The sequence below is a fragment of the Schistocerca cancellata genome, chromosome 1, assembly GCF_023864275.1.
Source record: "Schistocerca cancellata isolate TAMUIC-IGC-003103 chromosome 1, iqSchCanc2.1, whole genome shotgun sequence".
In the NCBI taxonomy this organism is placed as follows: Eukaryota; Metazoa; Arthropoda; class Insecta; order Orthoptera; family Acrididae; genus Schistocerca; species Schistocerca cancellata.
Genome location: NC_064626.1, coordinates 825,589,049 through 825,615,271, shown reverse-complemented (window position 1 = coordinate 825,615,271; position 26,223 = coordinate 825,589,049). Strand labels below are relative to the sequence as shown.

General features: G+C 46.4%; 1 protein-coding gene across 1 annotated transcript in view; it reads right to left on the bottom strand.

The window, feature by feature from the left end:
• Positions 1-26,223, bottom strand: part of LOC126162392 (solute carrier family 22 member 7-like) — a 110,490-nt gene that overhangs the window by 28,104 nt on the left and 56,163 nt on the right. The window contains exons 5-7 of the mRNA XM_049918875.1: positions 24,979-25,147; positions 12,663-12,884; positions 8,560-8,774 (exon numbers count right to left, since the gene is read on the bottom strand). Of these exons, the coding sequence (XP_049774832.1) occupies positions 8,560-8,774; positions 12,663-12,884; positions 24,979-25,147 (606 nt within the window). The remainder of the gene's footprint in view (positions 1-8,559; positions 8,775-12,662; positions 12,885-24,978; positions 25,148-26,223) is intronic.

Sequence of the window (26,223 nt, the reverse complement as noted above, 5' to 3'; positions counted from 1 at the left end):
GTGAAATCAGCTGCGTGATCTTTCCTTGTATAAAGAATGTAGATGGTATTACTCCTACATATTGTGTGCAGTTCCACTGAAATACACACAGCAAAAAAAGTTTTGCATCACCCAAGCTCCAAGAACTCCTGAAGGTAGAGGTTGACTGTGGATATTGTACCACAGACACAGTCCCTTTCACTGTTCAGAGATATCACTAAACCCGCCCAAAGATGTAAACAACCACGCATGAGCAGTGCCCATTAGAGGGAGGGGGCCGACAGCCGATCAGTTCCGGTCATTCCACGAGGAAGGAGGTACACGGCTCGTGTTGTCTGTAGTTCAACCATGCCCTAGACGGTCAATGCCGCGGTTCGATCGCGAGCGCATTGGTACTTTGTGCCAGGAAGGGCTCTCAACAAGGGAACTGTCCAGGCGTCTCGGAGTGAACCAAAGCGATTTTGTTCGGACATTGAGGAGATACAGAGAGACAGGAACTGTCGATGACATGCCTCGCTCAGGCAGCACAAGGCTACTACTGCAGCGGATGACCGCTACCTATGGATTATGGCTCGGAGGAACCCTGACAGCAACGCCACATGGTGAATAATGCTTCTCATGCAGCCACAGGACGTTGTGTTATGACTCATACTGTGCACAATAGGCTGAATGACGTGCAGCTTCACTGCCGACGCCCATGGCGAGGTCCAGCTTTGCAACCACAACACCATGGAGCGCGGCACAGATGGGCCCAATAACATGCCGAATGGACCGCTCAGGATTGACATCACGTTCTCTTCACCGATGAGTATCGCTTATGTCTTCAACCAGACAATCGGAGACGTGTTCAGAGGCAACGCGGTCAGGCTGAACGCCTTAGGCACAGTGTCCAGCGAGTGCATCAATGTGGAGGTTCCCTGCTGATTTGGGGTGGCATTATGTGGGGACGACGTACGCCACTTGTGGTCATGGAAGGCGCCGTAATGACTGTACAATACTGGAATGCCATCCTCCGATCGATAGTGCAACCATATCGGCAGCATATTGGCGAGGTATTCGTCTTCATGGACGATAATTTGCGCCGCCACCGGGCACATCTTGTGAATGACTTCATTCAGGATAACGACATCGCTCGGCTAGAGTGGCCAGCATGTTTTCCAAACATGAACCCTATCGAAAATGCCTGGGATAGATTGAAAAGGGCCGTTCGTGGACGACGTGACCCACCAACTACTCTGAGGTTCAAATGGCCCTGAGCACTATGGGACTTAACTTCTAAGGTCGTCAGTCCCCTAGAACTTAGAACTACTTAAACCTAACTAACCTAAGGACATTACACACATCCATGCCCGAGGCAGGATTCGAACCTGCAACCGTAGCGATCGCGCGGTTCCAGACTGTAGCGCCTAGAACCGCTCGGCCATCCCGGCCGGCACTACTCTGAGGGATCCATGCCGAATTGCCGTTGAGGAGTGGGACAGTCTGGACCAACAGTGCCTTGATGAACTTGTGTACAGTATGCCACGACGAATACAGCCATGCATCAATGCAAGGGGTCGTGCTACTGGGTAGTAGAGGTACCAATGTGTACAGCAATCTGGACCACCACCTCTGAAGCCTCGCTGTATGGTGGTACAACATGTAATGTGTGGTTTTCATGAGCAGTAAAAAGGGCGGAAATGATATTTATGTTGATCTCTATTCCAATTTTCTGTACAAGTTCCGTAACTCTCGGAACCGAGATGATGCAAAACTTTTTTTGATGTATGTATATCGTCATTTTTTACATTAGTTCACTGTTATTATCTGAGTTTACATATTATGATTTTGTCATTTTGAGATAGTGAGTGGATCTGTGGACGTTAGAAAATTGAGTTCCAAGTGGACAATTCGGTATATTTCCGATATATTCTTCTGTTTGAGGTCAGTACAGGGCTGACAGCAGCGGAGGCAGGCAGTAATATTTGCACCGTTTATGGCGATAATGTCTTCGAACAGACCAGGACAAGAAAATGGTTTTCTCGTTTCAAGCAGGATCGTTTTGACGTTAAGTGACTCTTGATGTTCAGGAAGACTTTTGGGGTTTGATGAAGATCGATCGAACACATTAACCTACACGTCATTGTACTCGAGAACTGGCAAATTTGATGAACTGTGATCATCCCACCGTCGAATAACATTCGCATGCAATGAGAAAGGTTCAATAAAAGGGTGTGTGGGTGAATCGGTACCGCGTGCTCTATGCCAAAATCACAAAGATCAGGGGGGGGGGGCATATGTGCACTCTGTTCCTTATGAATTGGGTCGTAAACAACACCAACCATTCCTGTCCTGTATCGTTACTGGTGACGATGTGTCTTTATGCTAACATATGGAAATCGACCGGTGTGGTGTACTAAGAATTGCCTCCCCGAGGTGTAACCATCGCTGCTGCCAGTTATTGTTAGCAACTGAGATGTCTTGCTGACGCAATCCAAGAACAACTACCAGGAACAGCGCGTTAAGCGATGCTACTCCACGATAAAGCCCGCCCGCATTCCTTCGGGTAACACTAAACAGGTGTTTGGTTGGGAAGTCATTCGGCACCCACCTTGTTCACCAGATCTTGCACCCTCAGATTTTCATCTTTTCGGCTGTCTGTTGAACAGCCTTCAAGGAACTTCCTTTTCGGATAAAAATGTGCTCTGAATATGGGTGGACGAGTTCTTCGCCCCAAAACCACGTGATTTCTACAGTCTCGGAATCGGAAAGTTATCCCAGCATTGACAGACCGTTGTAAATAGTGAAGGAGAACGTATTACTGATGACTAAAGTCTCTGTCATGTGTATCTTTTCCGTTTATTGAAGTTACGCGGCAACTCAATAACATCATTTGCTAGTTACATGCGCTGGAATTAAAAGATGGTTAAAGAAAAAGATTATAATAACTCCTGTTTTTCTCTGTCCTTATTTCAGCATATGTAGATAGATAAAACACAGGGTATTCACCATTCCTGCAAGTAATTCTTCGTTACGAATTAGTATTCACATGATGCTTTCCGGAATCCACCCGATACTCGAGCAGGTAATACTTTTTATTATTTTATAGTTTCATAGCCTATTTTTTGGGAAGGATCTTACCGCAGCTGGGAACTACTTCTGTTGCGAAAAGCTGATATAAAAACTCACACCACATAATACTAGCTCAAGGTATGGCACCGATTTGCAGCACACTTAATATCATCATTGCTTCTGCGTCTGACGAATCTTCCCGAAAGAAGGTATTCCACACCGTTTGTGAACTTTATCACATAGACTTGTAACAATATTAGGGTAAAGGCTTGTGTCGGGTATTTCATCTTTATCAATGCCCTATTTCAAAGACAATTGACCGTCTCAGTAGACTCTCTTGTGTTACGGCAGCAATATTTTTCTTACTTACCTGACATGTAATTTCAGAAATGTTTCTTTCTTGTGTTCAGGCATCTGCCCTATCCTCCTGTTATCAACTATTCCTTCTCTCAATTTACTGTTTTCTCCTGCTGTTCGTCTGAACAGCCGAATGAACAATACTCGGAAAGAAATTTATTCTGTAGATACCGTAGCCACATTTTGAGTGGTAAGTTAAGACAAAATATTGTTGAAAAAGCCACATAACTGCTCAAGACGAATGCGTAGTATTTATTAGCCATTGTTTTACGCCACAAGGGCAATCAGAGAACACAGACCATCCCTTCTGGAGATGCACTTTTTTTTTCTCCACCACTGGTTTCTGCGCACGGCTATTAGTCATAACCATAGCTGTTTCATTTCCGACATTCTGATATCAAATAATGGATGCCAGTCTCATCAACGGTAAGAAATGGTGCACAAGATGGTCCGGATGCCCAAATGACCGTTTTTACCATTTGTTTTCAGTCAGCACTCAATATGTGTGACACCGATCTTACATGAAGCTTTCTCATAGTTCATTCATCATGTCACATACGCTGTACTGTGTCAGATATTTATTATATCTTTAATTGCGAGTTATCTGGTACCATGTGTGCATTTTCTCTACGTTTTCATCTATGGGTGTAACTTCTGGATATCGTTTACGTGGATCGATAGAATTCTGCCTTTTTTTAAATTCAGTATCACATTGCTTAACCGCTGAAAATAAAGGGGAAGACCCGTTACAGATTTTTACTATTTTTACATCAATTTCCACTGATGCTAAACCATCCAAGATAAAACAATTTACATCAGTGTTCCTGTTTATCCTTTTGAAATACCGACAACTTAAATATTTCACAAAGCTTAAATAAAAACATTGCTTAGAATATATATTAGCATAACGGAAACCAAATTTTATTTGTATGAATATAATTTTTGAGCCATATGGAGAAAATTAGAGCTTTTATGTTTGTTACAAGGGGCAGTCAAATGAAAACGTGGCAGATAGAAAAGTAAGTAAACTGATTATTGTTTGAAAAAATAGTCGCCATAACTGTAAATACGTTGATCTCACTGTGAGACAAGACGGTCAGTGCCATCGTGGAGAGATGTACGAGGTTGCCTGCGGAACTATGGTTGCACACAGGCGTGTACCTCTTCATGCGAGTCAAATCGACGGTCACGAACGTCTTTCTTCAGGGCTCCAGAAATACTGAAATCGCATAGGGAGAAATCGGTACTGTATGGAGGATGTGTAAGGGCTTCCCAGCGAAACTTCTGCAGCGTAGTCGAAATAACCTTGGCAACAAGTGGGCGATCATTGTCCTGCAACAGAATGATGCTGTCCGTCAACATTCTTGGGAGTTTAGACTTGACGCCTTTCAATTTTTGCAAAATGTCCACATACCGCTGTGGGTTAATTGTGCGCCCTGCTGCAGAATATCAATGAGCAGTAGCCCCTCACAATAAAATAAAAAGATCTTCATGACTTTCCCGGATGTAGCGTTCCTGTTGCAGAAGTTTTTCTTCGAAGCTATTAAAAATCCTTCATAGGGTCCCGAACTCTTCCCGTGCGACTTCCATATTTTTGGAGACCTGAAGGAAACGTTCATGGTCGTCGGTTTGCTTCAGGCTAAGAGGTGCACCATGAGTACAATCATGCCTCCATAGGCAACCATACACATTTTTCTGTGAAGGCGTTGACCTTCTTGTCTCACAGTAGAATAAATGTATTAATAGTCATGGCGACTACTTTTGAAATAATAAACAATTTACTTACTTTTTTCGATCTGTCTCGTTTCCACTTGACTGCCCCTTATATAGTCGCAGTTGTGATGTCGCATAGTAACTGAAACTAATGAGTACTCAGAAATAAATTTCCATTGCTTGCTGTATCTCTCGATAGACTTTATGTTTGTCCTGATATACTCATTCCTCTCGTGAATGGTTCAAGAATGGAAGCGGCGAAAAGCAGCTCAGGAAAACGCCTGCGAGAGGTGAGGCTGGAAGTGGGATAGCACTGCTTCCTCTCACTTCTTTCTGTCCCAAATGGTCCAAATGGCTCTAAGCTCTATGGGTCTTAACATCTGAGGTCATCAGTCCCCTAGACTTAGAACTACTTAAACCTAACTAACCTAAAGACGTCACACACATCCATGCCCGAGGCAGGATTCGAACCTGCGACCACAGCAGCAGCGCGGTTCCGGACTGAAGCGCTTACAACCGCTCGGTCACAGCGGCCGGCTTTTTTGTTCCAAGGCTGCCGCTGGTCTGCGATGTTAGTGATCGAAAAATAGTCTTACCATAGACCGTCCTGCCCAGCTGGCTGTGATTCACTGCACTAACAGTTTCTTTTATTTGTTTACTAGTCTTTTCCCCATAGCTTTGCCCACATACGCATTAAACATGTATTGCACACATCTCCTCCTGCCCCTTCTTTATGTCCTCCTCTTCCTCCTCCTCTCTCTGTCCATCTCCTCCTCAACTCCTCTCTCTCTCCATCTTCTCCTCCACTTCTCTCTTCCCATCTCTTCCTTTCCCCATCTCATTTTCCATCTCCTTCTGCACACCTCTCATCATTCATCCCACCTTTTCCTAATCCTCTTCACCTCCCCACCTTTCTCTAGCCATCCCTTCCTTTCTCCCTCTGTTTGTCCACCCCCATCTACACCATTCTCTTCTAATCCATCCTATCCTGCCCCACCTCTCTGTCCAACTCCATCTCAGCCCCCCCCCCCCCCCCAGCTGTGCCCATATACATGTGCAGCCTCTGCAAAACAGGCTGCTAAGGCAGGATGATACTACTCGTGCAGTCTACCTGTTCTGCAGGGCACCCTATTCATCAGGGGACGGTAGACGTTATTTTCTGCCGACCTGTAGGCAACCACACAAAATCAGGTCGATAAAGCAGGATGATACTACACCAGCACATCGTACTTGTCATGCAGGACAGCCTATATGATAGGGGTCTGGAAAAAAAAAACCACGTCTTACTCCTGATGTATAGGTTGCCTGCAAAACAGATCGACAGGGCAGCTCGATACTATTCCACACATAAATTATCTTTCATTCGTGTTAGCCTATATGCCAGAGGCTGGAATAGCACATATATGCCTGTATCTCTGTTCCTATTGGAGCTGGATGGTTAGAAATCATTAGGGGCAGACAGTTGTGAGGCTTGCTGTTTTTGTGCCAAATTTGGTGAAATCGATCTGAAATTGGGGAGAAGATCCTGGAAATACACATATATGCATATATGCATATATACACTCCTGGAAATTGAAATAAGAACACCGTGAATTCATTGTCCCAGGAAGGGGAAACTTTATTGACACATTCCTGGGGTCAGATACATCACATGATCACACTGACAGAACCACAGGCACATAGACACAGGCAACAGAGCATGCACAATGTCGGCACTAGTACAGTGTATATCCACCTTTCGCAGCAATGCAGGCTGCTATTCTCCCATGGAGACGATCGTAGAGATGCTGGATGTAGTCCTGTGGAACGGCTTGCCATGCCATTTCCACCTGGCGCCTCAGTTGGACCAGCGTTCGTGCTGGACGTGCAGACCGCGTGAGACGATGCTTCATCCAGTCCCAAACATGCTCAATGGGGGACAGATCCGGAGATCTTGCTGGCCAGGGTAGTTGACTTACACCTTCTAGAGCACGTTGGGTGGCACGGGATACATGCGGACGTGCATTGTCCTGTTGGAACAGCAAGTTCCCTTGCCGGTCTAGGAATGGTAGAACGATGGGTTCGATGACGGTTTGGATGTACCGTGCACTATTCAGTGTCCCCTCGACGATCACCAGTGGTGTACGGCCAGTGTAGGAGATCGCTCCCCACACCATGATGCCGGGTGTTGGCCCTGTGAGCCTCGGTCGTATGCAGTCCTGATTGTGGTGCTCACCTGCACGGCGCCAAACACGCATACGACCATCATTGGCACCAAGGCAGAAGCGACTCTCATCGCTGAAGACGACACGTCTCCATTCGTCCCTCCATTCACGCCTGTCGCGACACCACTGGAGGCGGGCTGCACGATGTTGGGGCGTGAGCGGAAGACGGCCTAACGGTGTGCGGGACCGTATCCCAGCTTCATGGAGACGGTTGCGAATGGTCCTCGCCGATACCCCAGGAGCAACAGTGTCCCTAATTTGCTGGGAAGTGGCGGTGCGGTCCCCTACGGCACTGCGTAGGATCCTACGGTCTTGGCGTGCATCCGTGCGTCGCTGCGGTCCGGTCCCAGGTCGACGGGCACGTGCACCTTCCGCCGACCACTGGCGACAATATCGATGTACTGTGGAGACCTCACGCCCCACGTGTTGAGCAATTCGGCGGTACGTCCACCCGGCCTCCCGCATGCCCACTATACGCCCTCGCTCAAAGTCCGTCAACTGCACATACGGTTCACGTCCACGCTGTCGCGGCATGCTACCAGTGTTAAAGGCTGCGATGGAGCTCCGTATGCCACGGCAAACTGGCTGACACTGACGGCGGCGGTGCACAAATGCTGCGCAGCTAGCGCCATTCGACGGCCAACACCGCGGTTCCTGGTGTGTCCGCTGTGCCGTGCGTGTGATCATTGCTTGTACAGCCCTCTCGCAGTGTCCGGAGCAAGTATGGTGGGTCTGACACACCGGTGTCAATGTGTTCTTTTTTCCATTTCCAGGAGTGTATAATAGATTTACAGCAAAGGAGAAAGTTCCAGAGAAATGTGCTGCAGATTTTACATCAACTTTATGGGGAATAAATGAACAAGAAAACCTAACCACTGATATGGTTTTAATTGAATAAAATAAAAAGCGCATTGTGACAAAAAAAAAATACAATTCAGCAGTTGCACATGAACACTACCAGCGTTAAGAAATGATTAAAGCAGCGGCTACAGATACCAAATGTGTCCAAATAAAGAACTTGACCAACACTTTTTCGGAAGGAGTAGTACACTGAACAAGTGAGACGATTTACTATGTTTATGTAGTTCGAACTTCTTGAATTCAGACACACGTACTCTGTTGGCGTGCTTTCATTCACGAAAATATTTAGGGAACGGCGCACTGCTGGCAACCGCAACCCTGTTACGCGGATTGTAGACTGCACAAAGCGCTCTGTAGCGGCATTTACGTGTATAGAAATATGAATATGTGTTACCTGCGACAATGGAGGCCGCGATGTAATTCCCGACGGAGGCCCCGACAACCGAGCCGACGAGAGTCCAGCGGCGGCCTAAGCGGTCGGCGAGGAAGCGGGCGGCCACGTAGCCCGGCAACTCTGCCAGCGATTGCACTGACCAGTTGAGGAACGGGTTGCCGCCCAGGTTAGTCACATTCAGGATGACGCTGTAGTACGCCAGCGAGAATATCATCCTGCACAGGAGGCGAGGCGCCAGACGCTTTAGCACACCGTGTCTTTCATCGCGGTCGCTGTCACAACATGCCTCAAAATGTGACACTCGAGGTTTAATTCTGTTTTACAGTGTATTTATAAATCTTTTAGACGTGCTGCTGGTGGCGGTTGCTGCCATGGGGAGTAATTTATACTCCAGTTGAAGTTAGCATGGACTACTATACGTGAAAGATACCATTACAGATCAAGGAATTTTGCAGTATAAGGCCACTTATAAGTATGATGCTACACCACTACTGTCATTAATGCATGCATCGCTTGGATTCAGAAGGGTGCCATAATGTCCCTGTATCTCTCCTGAGCCTAGGTGGTCCACAGCTATTGTAACTGCTCCTTGATATCGTGGATACTAGGGCTGGAACGGAGTTGACGTCCAAGTAGGGCCCACACATGTTCTATTCGGGACAGGTCTGAGGATCTTCTTGAGCATGGGAGTACCTCAACATCACACCGACAATTCATAGAGGTGTCATTTGCGGATAAACAAGGCATGATACTACCTCTTGACAGGTACCATATGAGGATGCAGTATGTATGTGACGTATCGTTTACCGTTAGAGTTCCCTCAGTCACTACCAGCCGTGATCTGAAATCACATCTAATGGCTCCCAACACCATGACGCTAGGATACCCATGTGACCCTTCAAACTCTGAGTGAAAGGACCTCTCCCCCGGGTCGTCGCCAATCTCGCGACGATGGTAAGCGTTGAACACAATGCGATGCCATTCATGATCAGAACATGGCTCCCCAGTAATGGCACTAATCTAAAAGAAGCCGTTTGTTTGTGTTGGAGTATTAACGACAACCTACGCAAAGCGACGGTAACTCCCTAGTCCGGATGCTGTAAGTGACCAGTGGTGGATGATGACGCAGAATGTTGCAGGAATTTCATTATTTGTTGTCAGAATGCCGACCGGAATCTTGACGACGGATATACCTGCCCTTACATTCCAACGCGGTTTAACATTGGACCACTGTCAGATCCGAAAGCACCACAAATCTGGATAATCCACACTTCGACCAGCCAGCCAAATAGAGACTTGCAGTATGGCCCCTTTCAAACTGTGTCAGTTGCTGATACCGCTGTCTCACACGTATACCCAATGATGCGTAACGCCGGATACCGATCCTTCCTTGGAGGCGGTTAAGTGGGAGATGTGTCTCAGAGCTGGATAGTGACAGATAGTCACGCGAGACTGGACGCGCACGTAGTTTATGTATCAGCCGATAGAGGACAATATTGGATAGGGGGACTGTGATTTTAGTTTCGATTGTGCCCACTAGAGTGCACTAAAGTAATAGAACGTTTTTCATAAACTGTTCCAGTATTTTCATAAAGTGTTATTATGTCTTTTTGTGTATGTAAAATGTTATAAATGTGTTTTAGCAGTATGAATGATGCGTAAGTGTGGTTTAAGGTTAATATGAAGATAATTGTTTAACGAGTTATGTAGTAGGATTTAGTGTGGGAACATTTCGAAGAAGTATAGATACGGAGAAAGGGGATTTTTGTAGAATAGATTTGTAAAGTAAGTTTATGGTAAAGGGAAAGTTAATTCAGTTATAAATAACAATAGTAAATAACTTTACGCATGAAGAAAACTTTAGCATATTAGATAACTACGTCGGTAAAAAGTGCAGTCGTTAGGTTTACTATTTCGCAATTGGTTATTGATGAAAAGCGCGGACTGACGCGGGAGAACGATGTTTTGCTATTGGCTGTTGAGTAAACTGACCAATTGTAAAGCAATATTCTTCGCGCGCCTTTCTCTGCCGGTAGAGAAGACTTAGAGTATTCTAAAGAGGGGTGAGAGCCTAGCCATGAAACAGGTCGGACGTCTGCAGTAGTAGTTCCGATGGAAACGATAAGTTGCCCGATCTAGCAGTGTTTCATACATGAAAAGTGTGGTAAAGTGACTGCATAATTATTCCGATTGGCGTGTAGAAATTTCGGAATTTTTAAGTGAATTTTGTGACGACAAAAGACATATATTCCGCGTGGCGTATTGAGCATGTCGGTGGCTAAAAACTGTGACTGCATTTGGTACCGACAGACTTAATATTTGGCGAGCATTATCAATCAAAAACAATCAGTATTTTTGTAGCTATTACGTTTTCGGGAAATGCAACACCATAAACTTGCTAACGTGAGTGAAAGGGATTGTGAGTGACTGTGTTAAGACTAGCACGGGCTTTGCAGTGATACTTGTTCACCCAAGGACAAAATTTTCAACCTTTCATTTCGTGTGAAAACTTTCTCCCGAAACGTAGATTAGTGACTTTAATTGCAGCCTGGTTCACGTCGAAGTACAGTAGGTTTCGCTCAGCTTCCCTACTGATGATATGCTGAGACAATGTTCACAGGTTGGTGCAGGTAGTCGAAAAGGGACGGAAAGAACCGCGCCGCAGCACCAGCGTCTCCGTGTTCTCACATCCATCACTCAGTATCAGACCATGTTCATGTCTCTTATAGACGCTACCAGGTTAGGAAACAACGGTGAACGCGAAGCAACACTAATGCTTTCTGGTGGTCATTCTACCTGTCACAGAGAAAATCGCAACTTTAATCATTTACATATCCGTCGATGGTGAGTTCGTGTATGAAGTTGCCATCTCTTCTTTACGCTTCACCTTTTTGTCACAATGTGTACAGGAGCAGGACAGAAGTATGGGAAAAAAATGTGTAATGCATTTTCGAACATAATTGCAGATGCCAGCCAAGCGTACAGGTTGTACAGGTTGCATCTGACAATGACCGTCACCTGTGCAATGTGCTCCACACGTTGCAAGTGTCAGTTGTGGTCTGAACAGTATTCTGTGCATCTGTGGGTGCACTGTGTTGGAGCTATGAGAATCCGAACATGGGCATGTTATTGGTGTTCATATGGTGGGTGCTTCCGTAAGCAACGTAGCCGAAATGCTTGGTGTTTTAAGAGGCACTATGTCGAAGATTTATATCGCATACAGGGAAAGCTGAAAAATATCATCCACTAAGTCACATCGCGGACGCAATTCTGTGTTGAGTGATCTTGACAGACGGTCATTGAAAAGGATTGCGACGTTAAATGAGAGACGTCAGCGCCAAAGTCACAGCAAAAATGATGCGCTCGTGAACTCTGTCAGTACCAGACCCTGCCATCAGCAGGGAATTGCATGTCGAGCTGGAATTCCGAAACCAATAGTCACTGCTGCCAATTATTGTGACAGGAGCAATGGAAGAATGTCATTTATTTGGATGAGTGTTGTTTCACGGTTTTTCTAACTTGCGGCCAAGTTTACGTCCCCAACGGTGAAATGCGGCTAGGGATCGGTGATAATTTGGGCAGCCATATCGTGGTATTCCATGGTCCCTATGGTTACTCTACAAGTTACATTAATGTCAAGGATCATGTGAGCGTATTTGCTGATCAGGTCCATCCCATTGTACAATGTTTGTTCCCCAATGGCGATGCTGTATTCCAACATGACAGGTCCGTGTTCACGCAGCTCACATCACCCAAGACTTGTTTTGTGAGCACGAGGATGGAGTTTCTCATTTCTTCCGGCCACCACAGTCACTATATATCTTTATTAATGGGCCTCGTAGTACTGGACTAGATATACAGGCTTAGTCTACGTTCATCTGATACATCTATAGTACTTTGAGCTCTGACAATTATTCACAACGTTGCCACTATTATGCTTTTGTACGCATTCTACTACGTCAGTTTACATGATGTGACACATATGTACTGTAAAGGTTACGTCTGGAAGGCGCTCGTAAAAGTAATCCTGAAAATATCCGTATCGACAGATCTAATCACCTAAAGCATCTTCAGTGTGATTAGCATGCCTGTAGACAACATACCTGCAGACTGAGAGCAGCATCACGTTGCGGAAGAGTGTCCAGCTGGAGAAGAGGCTGGAGACGCCGACTCCCTTCTCCTTGTGTCCGGCGGCCTCCCGGAGGTTCTGCAGAGTCGCCGGCGGCAGGGTGCGGCCGTTGACACGCGCGATCTCTCGCAGCGACGCCAGGCAGCGATCTGCCTCGCCCTGAGACGCCAGCCACCGCGGAGACTCCGGGAACCACCTGCGTACACCTCACTGTGCTGTCATCTTACCCGCACTTCATTGTTTTCCAGAGGCCAACAGTTACTTAAAACCAGTTATGAATGTTTTAGACTACACGATCAAGAAGTTGACGGAAATTGCGAAATCATTAGAACCATCATTGCAGTGTCCTCTGAGTCTTTCGTGGTAGCATAAGTGAATAAAATATTCTACGATCACCGTCATTTCGAATAAACACGTCGAATTTTCGAGAGCTGCCTCCATCATCGTCAATAAGACAAAAAAGCTACTGACCGCTGGAGCACGCGTCATATTTGATTAGTCGACGTCCCATAGTACGGAAGGAATGCTACAGGCTTGACCTCTTCCGCCGAGTAAACTACTCCCCCCACGTCGCGGCACCAGATTCCGTTCGCAATTTCTCCCTTGCTGTGTCCACATTCTCTAAACGTGAGTCTTAATTGGTGCAGTTCACACTGAAGATGGTCGCCGTCGATTCTCTGTGAACCGACATGTTCCAGACTGCTTCCTTGCGTACGGGATAAGGAAAACTACGAGGGGTTTTCCGTACTGATTTACGCTTTAATTTTTCCCATAACTCATGGTGCATCAAAAAAAAAGTGTGTGAAAACTTATGGGACTTAACTGCTAAGGTCATCAGTTCCTAAACTTACACACTACTAAATCTAAATTATCCTAAGGACAAACACACACACCCATGCCCGAGGGAGGACTCGAACCTCCGCCGGGACCAGCCGCACAGTCCATGACTGCTGCGCCTGAGACCGCTCGGCTAATCCCGCGCGGCCATGGTGTATCATTTGGCCGATCATTACACTTGCAAGTATGTAATACTTTGGTCTAATCTTAGGCGGCAGGACAATCCCCAGAAATGTAATCCTTGTGCAGTGCAGCCCATTTTGCCAACGGCTGTCATTGCGCGAGGGGACGACATGGAGTGTGAGCGTCAAGGATAGCACCGGACGACGAACTTTCTGTGTAAACACTCAGTATATTTCCAGGTGTTTGGTGGTAGTGTGTGGAGAGTGTGCACTGTGACGACAAGTGCTCTTGCAACAAGACAGCACTTGTCTCCATATGAGTCGGAAAACCATGGCAGCCATCGCTGAAATAGGGTTCCAAGTACTTCTACACACACCACATTCTTCCGACTTGCCCCTTCTGATGACCACCTATTCGGGCCTACAAAGAAACCTCTGCGAGGACACCATTTCGCAGACTTCCGGACCTGCGAGCGGCTGTCCTTTGGTGGATGCAACAGACTGCAGGAAAGTAGTTCGAGGAAGCCCTCAGTAGTTAAAGGGGCCAACTCAGGACAACACTGTGGGAAATCACCTGCAACCCCGTGTGGGTACCAGCGCTGTAAGTGTTGCAAGAGCACTTTAAGTGACGGTGTACGCTCTCCACACACTACCATCAATCGCCTGTGAATATCCGCAGTGTTTACACCCTCCTTCCACAGAAATCACGTCGTCCAGCGAGGTCCTTGGTGTTCACGCTCCATGTCGTCCATTCACGTTATAACAGCAGTTGGGAAAATGGGCTGTATGGTGCAGGAATTACACGTTTAGTCATTGTCCTGTCACAAACGATTAGACCGAAGTACTACATGCTTTCATCTATAATGATGACCGAAATCGCGCATCATGATTGATTGGAAAATACACTCACGTTCAGAAAAGAAACAGAACACTCTGAATGATTTGAGATAGGATGTTCATATTCACAGGTTATGTTCATTAGCATGTTCTACAGAAATGGTTAGCATTTGAACCACGAAGTGATCGGCAATGCAACTGGTCTGTGCTGAATGGTTCATGGAAGGACGTAGAACACGAAGAGATGGGTCAAAGCCGCACCACCTAGACCACCCCCAAAGCATGTGACACTGCAGGACAGATCTGCGTCCTCCACAGCTCCGATACAACAGTATAATAATAATGTCGTGTGACGACGGCCTCCCGTCGGGTAGAGCGTTCGCCTGGTGCAAGTCTTTCGATTTGACGCCACTTCGGCGACTTGCGCGTTGATGGGGATGAAATGATGACGATTAGGACAACACAACACCCAGGCCCTGAGCGAAGAAAATCTCCGACCAGCTGGGAATCGAACCCGGGCCCTTAGGATTGACATTCTGTCGCGCTGACCACTCAGCTACCGGGGGCGGACGATACAACAGTGGAACAGTGGAACACGTCGTACACTGCCAGGGATGACAGTCCGTCGCCGTTTATTAAGGCATGTGTTACGTGCGCGTCGTCCACTTCGCCGTCTACTTTTGACGAATGAGCAGAAACATGCTAGAGGGCAATGATGAAAGAAACGACGTCACTGGGACAGGAATGGCATCAGGTAGTGTTTTCAGGTGAATCCAGGTTCTGTTTATTTAGAAATTGAGGGCTGTAGACAGGGCAAGCGGCATCACAGTGACTGCATTCGCACAAGACATACAGCACCACCTCAAGGCCTTGTGGTGTGAGTTGCTATTGGGTACAGCCACAAATCATAATTGGTGCGTGTCCAGGGCACTGCGACCGGTGTGACCCACGTGAAAGACATCCTGCGACCCGTAGCCATACCCTTTCTGTACAACACCCCTGATGACGATCTTCAACAAGACAATGCACGACCACGCGTTGCTGCATAAACACGTGCCTTGTTGATGTCACAGGATGTCAGCCTTTTGCCCTGGCCTGCCAGATCACCAGACTTATCTGTAATCGAAAATATGTGGGATATAGTGAAACAACGGGTGCAGTACTGTGACCCAATGCCAACCACCACAGATGAACTTTGGAACCAGGCGAATGCAGCAAGGATAGCAATACCACAGGACGCCACGTCTTATACCCGTCTTATACCCGTCGATAACATCACGCATGGTACAAATTATCAGGGCCTATGGTGGACCCTGTGCCTATTTAGCCACAGGACTTATGCTGAACCAAGGTGAATGAAATGCTAATCACTTCTGCAGAACATACTAATGTACATGTCCCGTGAATATGAACGTCCTATCTCTTGTCATTAAAGGTGTTTTTTTTCTGAACATGGGGGTGTATAAGTGTAAATCAATATGGAACGCCTTTCGTAAATGCATGCAGGTAACGGTCGGTGGGGACTGATTTTTAGTGCAATGAATTAACGAGCCTGGCTCCTGCCTTACGCTCAACTTATACGTCCAAGAACAGTAGCTTATCATCCCTCTTCATTTCGGCAGGAAATTTAATGTTGCGATATTTGTGTGACAAACTGCTGCAGTGCCCTTTCACCATGAGGCCATACCGAAAACGTCTTCATCTACATCTACACTCCGCAAGCCACCCAACGGTGTGTGGCGGAGGGCACTTTACGTGCCACTGTCATTACCTGCCTTTTTTGTTCCAGTCGCATATGGTTCGCGGGAAGAACGACTGTCTGGAAGCCTCTGTGCGCGCTCTAATCTCTTAATTTTACATTCGTGATCTCCTCGGGAGGTATAAGTAGAGGGAAGCAATATATTCGATACCTCATCCAGAAACGCACCCTCTCGAAACCTGGCGAGCAAGCTACACCGCGATGCAGAGCGCCTCTCTTGCAGAGTCTGCCACTTGAGTTTGTTAAACATCTCCGTAACGCTATCACGGTTACCAAATAACCCTGTGACGAAACGCGCCGCTCTTCTTTGGATATTCTCTATCTCCTCCGTCAATCCGATCTGGTACGGATCCCACACTGATGAGCAATACTCAAGTATAGGTCGAACGAGTGTTTTGTAAGCCACCTCCTTTGTTGATGGACTACATTTTCTAAGGACTCTCCCAATGAATCTCAACCTGGTACCCGCCTTACCAACAATTAATTTTATATGATCATTCCACTTCAAATCGTTCCGCATGCATACACCCAGATATTTTACAGAAGTAACTGCTACCAGTGTTTGTTCCGCTATCATATAATCATACAATAAAGGATCCTTCTTTCTATGTATTCGCAATACATTACATTTGTCTATGTTAAGGGTCAGTTGCCACTCCCTGCACCAAGTGCCTATCCGCTGCAGATCTTCCTGCATTTCGCTACAATTTTCTAATGCTGCAACTTCTCTGTATACTACAGCATCATCCGCGAAAAGCCGCATGGAACTTCCGACACTATCTACTAGGTCATTTATATATATTGTGAAAAGCAATGGTCCCATAACACTCCCCTGTGGCACACCAGAGGTTACTTTAACGTCTGTAGACGTCTCTCCGTTGATAACAACATGCTGCGTTCTGTTTGCTAAAAACTCTTCAATCCAGCCACACAGCTGGTCTGATATTCCTTAGGCTCTTACTTTGTTTATCAGGCGACAGTGCGGAACTGTATCGAACGCCTTCCGGAAGTCAAGAAAAATAGCATCTACCTGGGAGCCTGTATCTAATATTTTCTGGGTCTCATGAACAAATAGAGCGAATTGGGTCTCACACGATCGCTGTTTCCGGAATCCATGTTGATTCCTACATAGTAGATTCTGAGTTTCCAAAAACGACATGATACTCGAGCAAAAAACATGTTCTAAAATTCTACAACAGATCGACGTCAGAGATATAGGCCTATAGTTTTGCGTATCTGCTCGACGACCCTTCTTGAAGACTGGGACTACCTGTGCTCTTTTCCAATCATTTGGAACCTTCCGTTCCTCTAGAGACTTGCGGTACACGGCTGTTAGAAGGGGGGCAAGTTCTTTCGCGTACTCTGTGTAGAATCGAATTGGTATCCCGTCAGGTCCAGTGGACTTTCCTCTGTTGAGTGATTCCAGTTGCTTTTCTATTCCTTGGACACTTATTTCGATGTCAGCCATTTTTTCGTTTGTGCGAGGATTTAGAGAAGGAACTGCAGTGCGGTCTTCCTCTGTGAAACAGCTTTGGAAAAAGGTGTTTAGTATTTCAGCTTTACGCTTGTCATCCTCTGTTTCAATGCCATCATCATCCCGGAGTGTCTGGACATGCTGTTTCGAGCCACTTACTGATTTAACGTAAGACCAGAACTTCCTAGGATTTTCTGTCACGTCGGTACATAGTATTTTACTTTCGAATTCACTAAACGCTTCACGCATAGCCCTCCTTACGCTAACTTTGACATCGTTTAGCTTCTGTTTGTCTGAGAGGTTTTGGCTGCGTTTAAATTTGGAGTGAAGCTCTCTTTGCTTTCGCAGTAATTTCCTAATTTTGTTGTTGTACCACGGTGGGTTTTTCCCGTCCCTCACAGTTTTACTCGGCACGTACCTGTCTAAAACGCATTTTACGATTGCCTTGAACTTTTTCCATAAACACTCAACATTGTCAGTGTCGGAACAGAAATTTTCGTTTTGATCTGTTAGGTAGCCTGAAATCTGCCTTCTATTACTCTTGCTAAACAGATAAACCTTCCTCCCTTTTTTTATATTCCTATTAACTTCCATATTCAGGGATGCTGCAACGGCCTTATGATCACTGATTCCCTATTCTGCGCTTACAGAGTCGAAAAGTTCGGGTCTGTTTGTTATCAGTAGGTCCAAGATGTTATCTCCACGAGTCGGTTCTCTGTTTAATTGCTCGAGGTAATTTTCGGATAGTGCACTCAGTATAATGTCACTCGATGCTCTGTCCCTACCACCTGTCCTAAACATCTGAGTGTCCCAGTCTATATCTGGTAAATTGAAATCTCCACCTAAGACTATAACATGCTGAGAAAATTTATGTGAAATGTATTCCAAATTTTCTCTCAGCTGTTCTGCCACTAATGCTGCTGAGTCGGGGGGTCGGTAAAAGGAGCCAATTATTAACCTAGCTCGGTTGTTCAGTGTAACCTCCACCCATAATAATTCACAGGAACTATCCACTTCTACTTCACTACAGGATAAACTACTACTAACAGCGACGAACACTCCACCACCGGTTGCATGCAATCTATCCTTTCTAAACACCGTCTGTACTTTTGTAAAAATTTTGGCAGAATTTATCTCTGGCTTCAGCCAGCTTTCTGTACCTATAACGATTTCAGCTTCGGTGCTTTCTATCAGCGCTTGAAGTTCCGGTACTTTACCAACGCAGCTTCGACAGTTTACAATTACAATACCGATTGCTGCTTGGTCCCCGCATGTCCTGACTTTGCCCCACACCCGTTGAGGATGTTGCCCTTTCTGTACTTGCCCGAGGCCATCTAACCTAAAAAACAGCCCAGCCCACGCCACACAACCCCTGCTACCCGTGTAGCCGCTTGTTGCGTGTAGTGGACTCCTGACCTGTCTAGCGGAACCCGAAACCCCACCACCCTATGGCGCAAGTCGAGGAATCTGCAGCCCACACGGTCGCAGAACCGTCTCAGCCTCTGATTCAGACCCTCCACTCGGCTCTGTACCAAAGGTCCGCAGTCAGTCCTGTCGACGATGCTGCAGATGGTGAGCTCTGCTTTCATCCCGCTAGCGAGACTGGCAGTCTTCACCAAATCAGATAGTCGCTGGAAGCCAGAGAGGATTTCCTCTGATCCATAGCGACACACATCATTGGTGCCGACATGAGCGACCACCTGCAGATGGGTGCACCCTGTACCCTTCATGGCATCCGGAAGGACCCTTTCCTTATCTGGAATGACTCCCCCCCCCCCCCCGGCATGCACACGGAGTGCACTTTGGGCCCCATTACGCGCCTGACGTTGGAGCTCCCAACTACCAGTAAGCCCACCCTCTGCGACCGCCCGGATCTTGCAGACTGAGGGGCAACCTCTGGAACAGGACAAGCAGCCATGTCAGGCCGAAGATCAGTATCAGCCTGAGACAGAGCCTGAAACCGGTTCGTCAGACAAACTGGAGAGGCCTTCCGCTCAGCCCTCCGGAATGTCTTTCGCCCCCTGCCACACCTTGAGACGACCTCCCACTCTACCACAGGTGAGGGATCAGCCTCAATGCGGGCAGTATCCCGGGCAACCACAGTCGTAGTCCGATCGGGGGATGCGTGGGACGAGCTGGCTGTCCCCGACAAACCCTCATCCGGACCCCCACAGTGATGACCATTGGCAACAGCCTCAAGCTGTGTGACCGAAGCCAACACTGCCTGAAGCTGGGAGCGAAGGGATGCCAACTCAGCCTGCATCCGAACACAGCAGTTGCAGTCCCTATCCATGCTAAATCTGTTGTGCAAAGAACGTCTGAACTAATCTACAGAGAGCGCAAACAAATCGACATAAAATTTAAACGGTTATTAAAATACAAGATTGCCTAGTAAATGCAGTAATGCTGCCACTTGTGCACTGCTGACACACTGCTCGGCGGCGGAAGGAGACTACGCGATTTTACACTATTCAGGTACTAAAACGCGATGCTACAACTCTCAAATACTATAATATGCCCGAAATTTATGACTTAACCAATGCAAGTACCAAAAACACGCAAAGAAATTAAGAATTAAACTATGTAACAAATGAATGAGCTAGGAGTATACGACTTGCTGCTGCAGCTGCTTATCCAACGGCGGCAGGGAGCACACTGTGCAATAGTAATCCAGACGGGCGAAAATCGTAGATTTCAGATCTTTTTCCTCAAAATCTTCCATGAGAAAGTATTCCAAAAAGACACAGGAGATTCAGACTCACCACCTCTAGGGCCTATGCAAACTTCAGCCATCCACCCTGAGTCCTGTCAGCATAGACAGCATAGAAGCTCCATATGCCTGGCGGAGCCTTTGAAGCGGTTGTAAATAAGAGAGCAAAGAAATTCACTTATCCAGACAGATATCGATATCAAGGAAACTTCTCGTTGCTACCTTGGTACAGGCGCCGCCCAAAAGCAAGTCTGGCGTCAGCTTATTCTGTTAAAAATTTTCTTTACAAAACTTCTTCAATCATTTGTCTGTGTTTCGTTGAAGTGGATTAAGTGTACGTCGGCACTAACATTACCTTCTTTCTTTTAGTCGAGTTATCGGCAGTGAAAGCGAAATTGGTGGGCGTTTATAAGGAGTTTACTCCTTCAGTTTCGAAAGTTAGGAAATAGCCGGCTAAATTTTAACGTGACCGTACTCTGCTTGAAGCTGATCACACGAAATGACCTTAAGAGTACAATCACAAATTAAAACATCGAGGAAGAGTAGAATGTTGCTTTGTAAAGCACATGTTTCCCCTCAGCAAGCCAGAAACAGCGTTCAGTTGTCGATCGAAGAGCAAGGTCTGTGGTTTCTCCTCAAATTAATTCGAAACACTGGCATGGGTGTCACCAGTACAACCTGCAGCATAGTGCGCACAGGTCCATTCCTGTTGCGGTATTCCAGGATGGAGACAACTGTGTATACAAAGCTGTCCGGTTTGTGACAGCTACCGAGAGGGATTGCATAGTGGTTAAAGCATTCAACGTGCTTTGAGAGGCAGAGGGATACAATCCCCAACCGAATATTCAAATTGAAATTTTCCGTGGTTTCCCTACACCAGTTCAAACTAATATCGCGATTTTTCTTCGCAAAGGACAACGCCAAATTCATCCTCATTACTGCCATACCGGAGCTTCTATTCCGCCTCTAATGTGCTCATCGACAATGGAGCGTTAAATCCTGACAATCTTTCCTTTTCTCCCGTACCACTGTGCATCGAAAAGGTAGTCATCCCTTGCTGTGCTCACATAGCGTGTGAGACAATCTTCTACATCCATTGACTTGAAAACGCAACGCTGTCGAGAAAGCAAATCTTGCACCAGCCGAAATGCCACGGTATCAGAAACCCTTGACCTGTAGACCGACTGTTGTGCCACTTTCGGTCTGTCTCGCATTCCTATAACGCGTCTTTTGATATCGACGAGACGTACTGGCACTTGCATGTCCTATGCAGCTCTGTTCGAGGATTGTTCATCTCCTATATGGCTGTGTTTATTGCTTAATTTTTTTCGTCACTTAGGGCCAACTTCGATATCATTGTTGTTGTCAACTGCACCTTGTTCGACACAATGTACGTTTTGTTCTCCACGACACGGGGATTGCATAGTTCAGATGGCCTCTGAGAAACCGTAATAGTTAAATGCTCCTAGACGTATGATATGCACTTATCCTGCACTCACACTATTGGTGTTACTCATCTACCGCACTGGGCACAAAAATGACCTTTCCCATCAGACAAGCAAGGAGAGAGAAGGATTAGGTCCGTCGACAACTAAGTCATCAGAGGTAGAGCTGATGCTCGGATCGGTCAGGGATAGAGAGAAAGAGAGAGAGAGAGAGAGGCTGCGTCCTCCAGTAAACAATCCCAGATGATGATGACAATATTTCGTTCTGGGGCGCTCAACTGCGCGGTTATCAGCGCCCGTTCAAATTCGCAGCCTTCACTGTCCAATTTCGCTACTTTTCCCAAATGATGATGAAATGATGAGGACAACACAGACACCCAATTCCCGGGAGGAGAAAATTCCCGACCCGCGCTGGAATCGAACCCGGGACTCGTGATCCAGAGGTAGCAACGATAGCCAGTAGCCCACGAGTTGCTGACGAACCCTCCCACCATTCGCCTAGAGCGATCTACGGAATCTACGGAAGAACATACAGAATGTTACAAAACGATACCGACCAACTTCGATGGGTTGTAGAGGGTGTCTTGAGGAACAAATTGAAGACAGGAACCAGTGTCCCGAAACGTTACCCAAGGATGCTACAGAGCGTCAAAGTACAGGCGCCGACGTTCCCGCTAGGCCATCCCTTCGGCAGCTAACGTGACTTTGTATGGTGATGGACAGCAGGCGGAACGTCTCGCAGTAGACGTGCGTTTTATGTTATTCAGTGATTTGATTGGAGCTAGCTGTTGCGTAGACAGCCCTCGTCTCCTAAGAATGCGATGCTCTGTTGCCTCGGTAAATAACGGTGTCGGACACGTGTTTATATCCGCAATTGGTCTTCTCTTAGAGCTCTCTAAAATGTCCAGTGTTTTGCGGTAAGTAGGATGTAACAGAAATATACTGTCAGCGTCGAACGTACAGGGGCCAACATCAGATTGGTTGGTTGGTTGATTCGGAGAGGGGACCAAACAGCGAATTCATTGGTCCCGTCGGATCAGGGAACGACGGGGAAAGAAGTCATCCGTGCTCTTTCAAAAGAACCATCCCGGCATTTGCCTAACGTCAGTTGTTGCTATGTACACGGTTGGAGTTTGCGGCTACCAGCTGCGTTCAATCAATAACGGCAGAGTTTTCGAGAAGTCGGCGCTTTTATTTATTTTGAAGGAAAGGAAATGTGAATGCAAAGAGAAGAGAAGGAAACTTTATAGTATTTACTGTGACAGGCAATGAAAAACAAATTTCAAAAAGTAAACATTATTATTTATTCTGTTTTTGCAAGTAATTAAATAAAATTAGAGAAGGTGTTCAAAATACCTGCATCCAGCTTTGTAGCATGCCTGTCACCTGCGTACCACTGACTGACGGACTTGCTGAAAGATACCTGGCATGTTCGACACGTAGTGTGAATACTTGCTACTAAGTCTTTTCACTGACTCCACTGAGGTTCCACACAACGTATTCTTTGGATGAGCCCACAAGGAAACGTCCAACGGGATGAGATCAGGCGACTGACGCGGTGAAGCTACAGGGCCACATCGACCAATCCAGCGATCTCCAGACTCCAATCTAGTTCTTGCTGCTAGACTGAAGTGTGCGGGTGCCCCATCCTGCTGGGACCACATTCATCGATGGACTGCAAGTGGCAACTTCTCCAGAGATTCCGGCAGGACTTCTCGAACGAATGTTGCATAGCTATCGCCTGTGAGTCGAGGAGGAAGCATGCAGGCGCCAATCAAGTAATTGCATACCATGTTAGCCCATACATTTATGGTATACTTTCCTTGATAACCTCGTTCGTGTGTGGCGTGAAGCTTCCCTTCCGCCCAAATATGACAACTGTTAGTGTTGAATATACCCTCTCTGTCGAAGGGCGCCTCGTCCGTGAACCAAGTATGCGCAGCGTGATACGACTGCATGGCGGAACGCTGGAAAAACCACTACCTGAACTACACACGTGGAACAGAATCATGGGCCATTAGTTCCTGTTCCTTCCGAAAATGGAAAGGGTGCCTTCCCTTTTACGGTATGTGGTTGCTTTACAATGCGTGTGCCACAGTGCAAGTGACTGCGGATAGGTCTGCGTCAAATTTCTATAATACGTCCGCTTCATATCGTAGTATATCTATGCTACGTACAAGACCTCCAGCGATTGGATGTCTTTTGAAACCAACCGTTTTCCCAAGATGCTAAAGAATAGTCGCAAATGCAGAATGGCGTGGCTGATGCCTATTTCTATCACTTTGCTCGTGAACGCGTAAAGCTTTGTGCCAATTTTCTATTGCCTCAACATAAACGAAATGCATGTCATGCTGCTTGGACCAAGCGAACTTCTCCACGATGCGGCATATCAGCATGAGACAAACTACGAATGATCGCAGTGCTTTTACGACATATGTTTGTCTTTCCCCTCTGCTGCCACTGCTTTACCGGCCTCTACGAAGATGTTCCGACAGGCGTGGACGCGTTCGGTGACATCTAACGTCAAGAATGCTGTCACGACATTGCTAGAGCTTCCGCCTGCGGTCCGTCAGCACACAGGCTGGCTTTTGCCGCCGAAGGGGTAGCCTAGCGGCAGGCGCCAGCCTCTACAACTTGGACGCTCTGTAGCGTAGTTGGATGACGCCTCTGGACACGGGTTGCTATCCTCAGTTTGTTCATCAAGACACCCTCTACAACCTGTCGAAGTTTGTCGGTATCGTTTTGTAACATCCTGTGTATCTGGGTTCTTTCCATTTCACAGACAGGAAACCCTTGGTGGGTGAAAATCGTTTATTCCGATCGCCTGTTCACATTTTTCGCTAGCAGCTTACTAATCCAAAGATGTAAAGCAAAATTTGTTGTGAACAAAGGTGCACGACGACAGAAGTAAACTTTGTGTGTTTCAGAAGCCAATTTTTAATTTCAGACCATTAGCAAATACGAGTAGACCTACTTAAGACTGTAAAGAAATAATTAAAAAATATCGATTCTGTCCTGTAACCAAAAATATATTTCCTTTTCTCGACTTTAGAAAAAATTATGAGAAACTAGGCACAAAGTAGTCAGCCCCTAAAATATTACTTACTTCCAGAGTAGTATCGCGAAGCCCAAAGGAGCAGATGTAATAATCATGAAGGGCACCCAGTCACGACACGCCCACGCTATCATGGGCATGCCCATCATCCCAAGGGTCCAGCCAACGCACTGCAGCATTGCGACGAAGCCTTTAGTCTCTTCGTCGCTCACCTCCAAGCCTGAAAAAGATTACTGCGTCAGGTAAATATCGCCAGAACGTTGCACTTTGTCAGTGTGTTCCCTAGACGAAACCTCGCGCCAAAATACTACTTCGTTACTTGAGATCAGTGGTCGTCAAAGTTTTTTGTTCAACTGACAATACTGACATTGTGAGGCGGCATCTCGGGCTGCATATGTACCGATATTGTTGTTAATTGATACCTACATAAATTAGTACATTACGAGCACACAATAGACTAGCTACAGTAAAGGAACAATAAGTTGCCCGCGGGCCTCCAACTACTGCTCGTTAAAAGTCGGCATCATTCCAAACACTTCGTGTCGATTGTTCTCTGTTTCACATTGCTGCCACCCTCAGTGATCTAACAGTTGTGACGCTATAGTTGAGTAGCGAACTGTTGTTACTAACACTGTTTGTTGTTGTTGTGGTCTTCAGTTCTGAGACTGGTTTGATGCAGCTCTCCATTCTACTCTATCCTTTGCCAGCTTCTTCATCTCCCAGTACGTACTGCAACCGACATCCTTCTGAATCTGCTTAGTGTATTCATCTCTTGGTCTCCCTCTACGATTTTTACCCTCCACACTTCCCTCCAATGCTAAATTGGTGATCCCTTGATGCCTCAGAACATGTCCTACCAACCGATCCCTTCTTCTAGTCTAGTTGTGCCACAAACTCCTCTGCTCCCCAATCCTATTCAATACCTCCTCATTAGTTATGTGATCTACCCATCTAATCTTCAGCATTCTTCTGTAGCACCACATTTCGAAAGCTTCTATTCTCTTCTTGTCCAAACTATTTATCGTCCATGTTTCTCTTCCATACATGGCTACACTCCATACAAATACTTTCAGAAACGATTTCCTGACACTTAAATCTACATTCGATGTTTACAAATTTCTCTTGTTCAGAAACGCTTTCCTTGCCATTGCCAGTCTACATTTTATATCCTCTCTACTTCGACCATCATCAGTTATTTTGCTCCCCAAATAGCAAAACTCCTTTACTACTTTAAGTGTCTCATTTCCTAATCTAATTCCCTCAGCATCACCCGACTTAATTCGACTACATTCCATT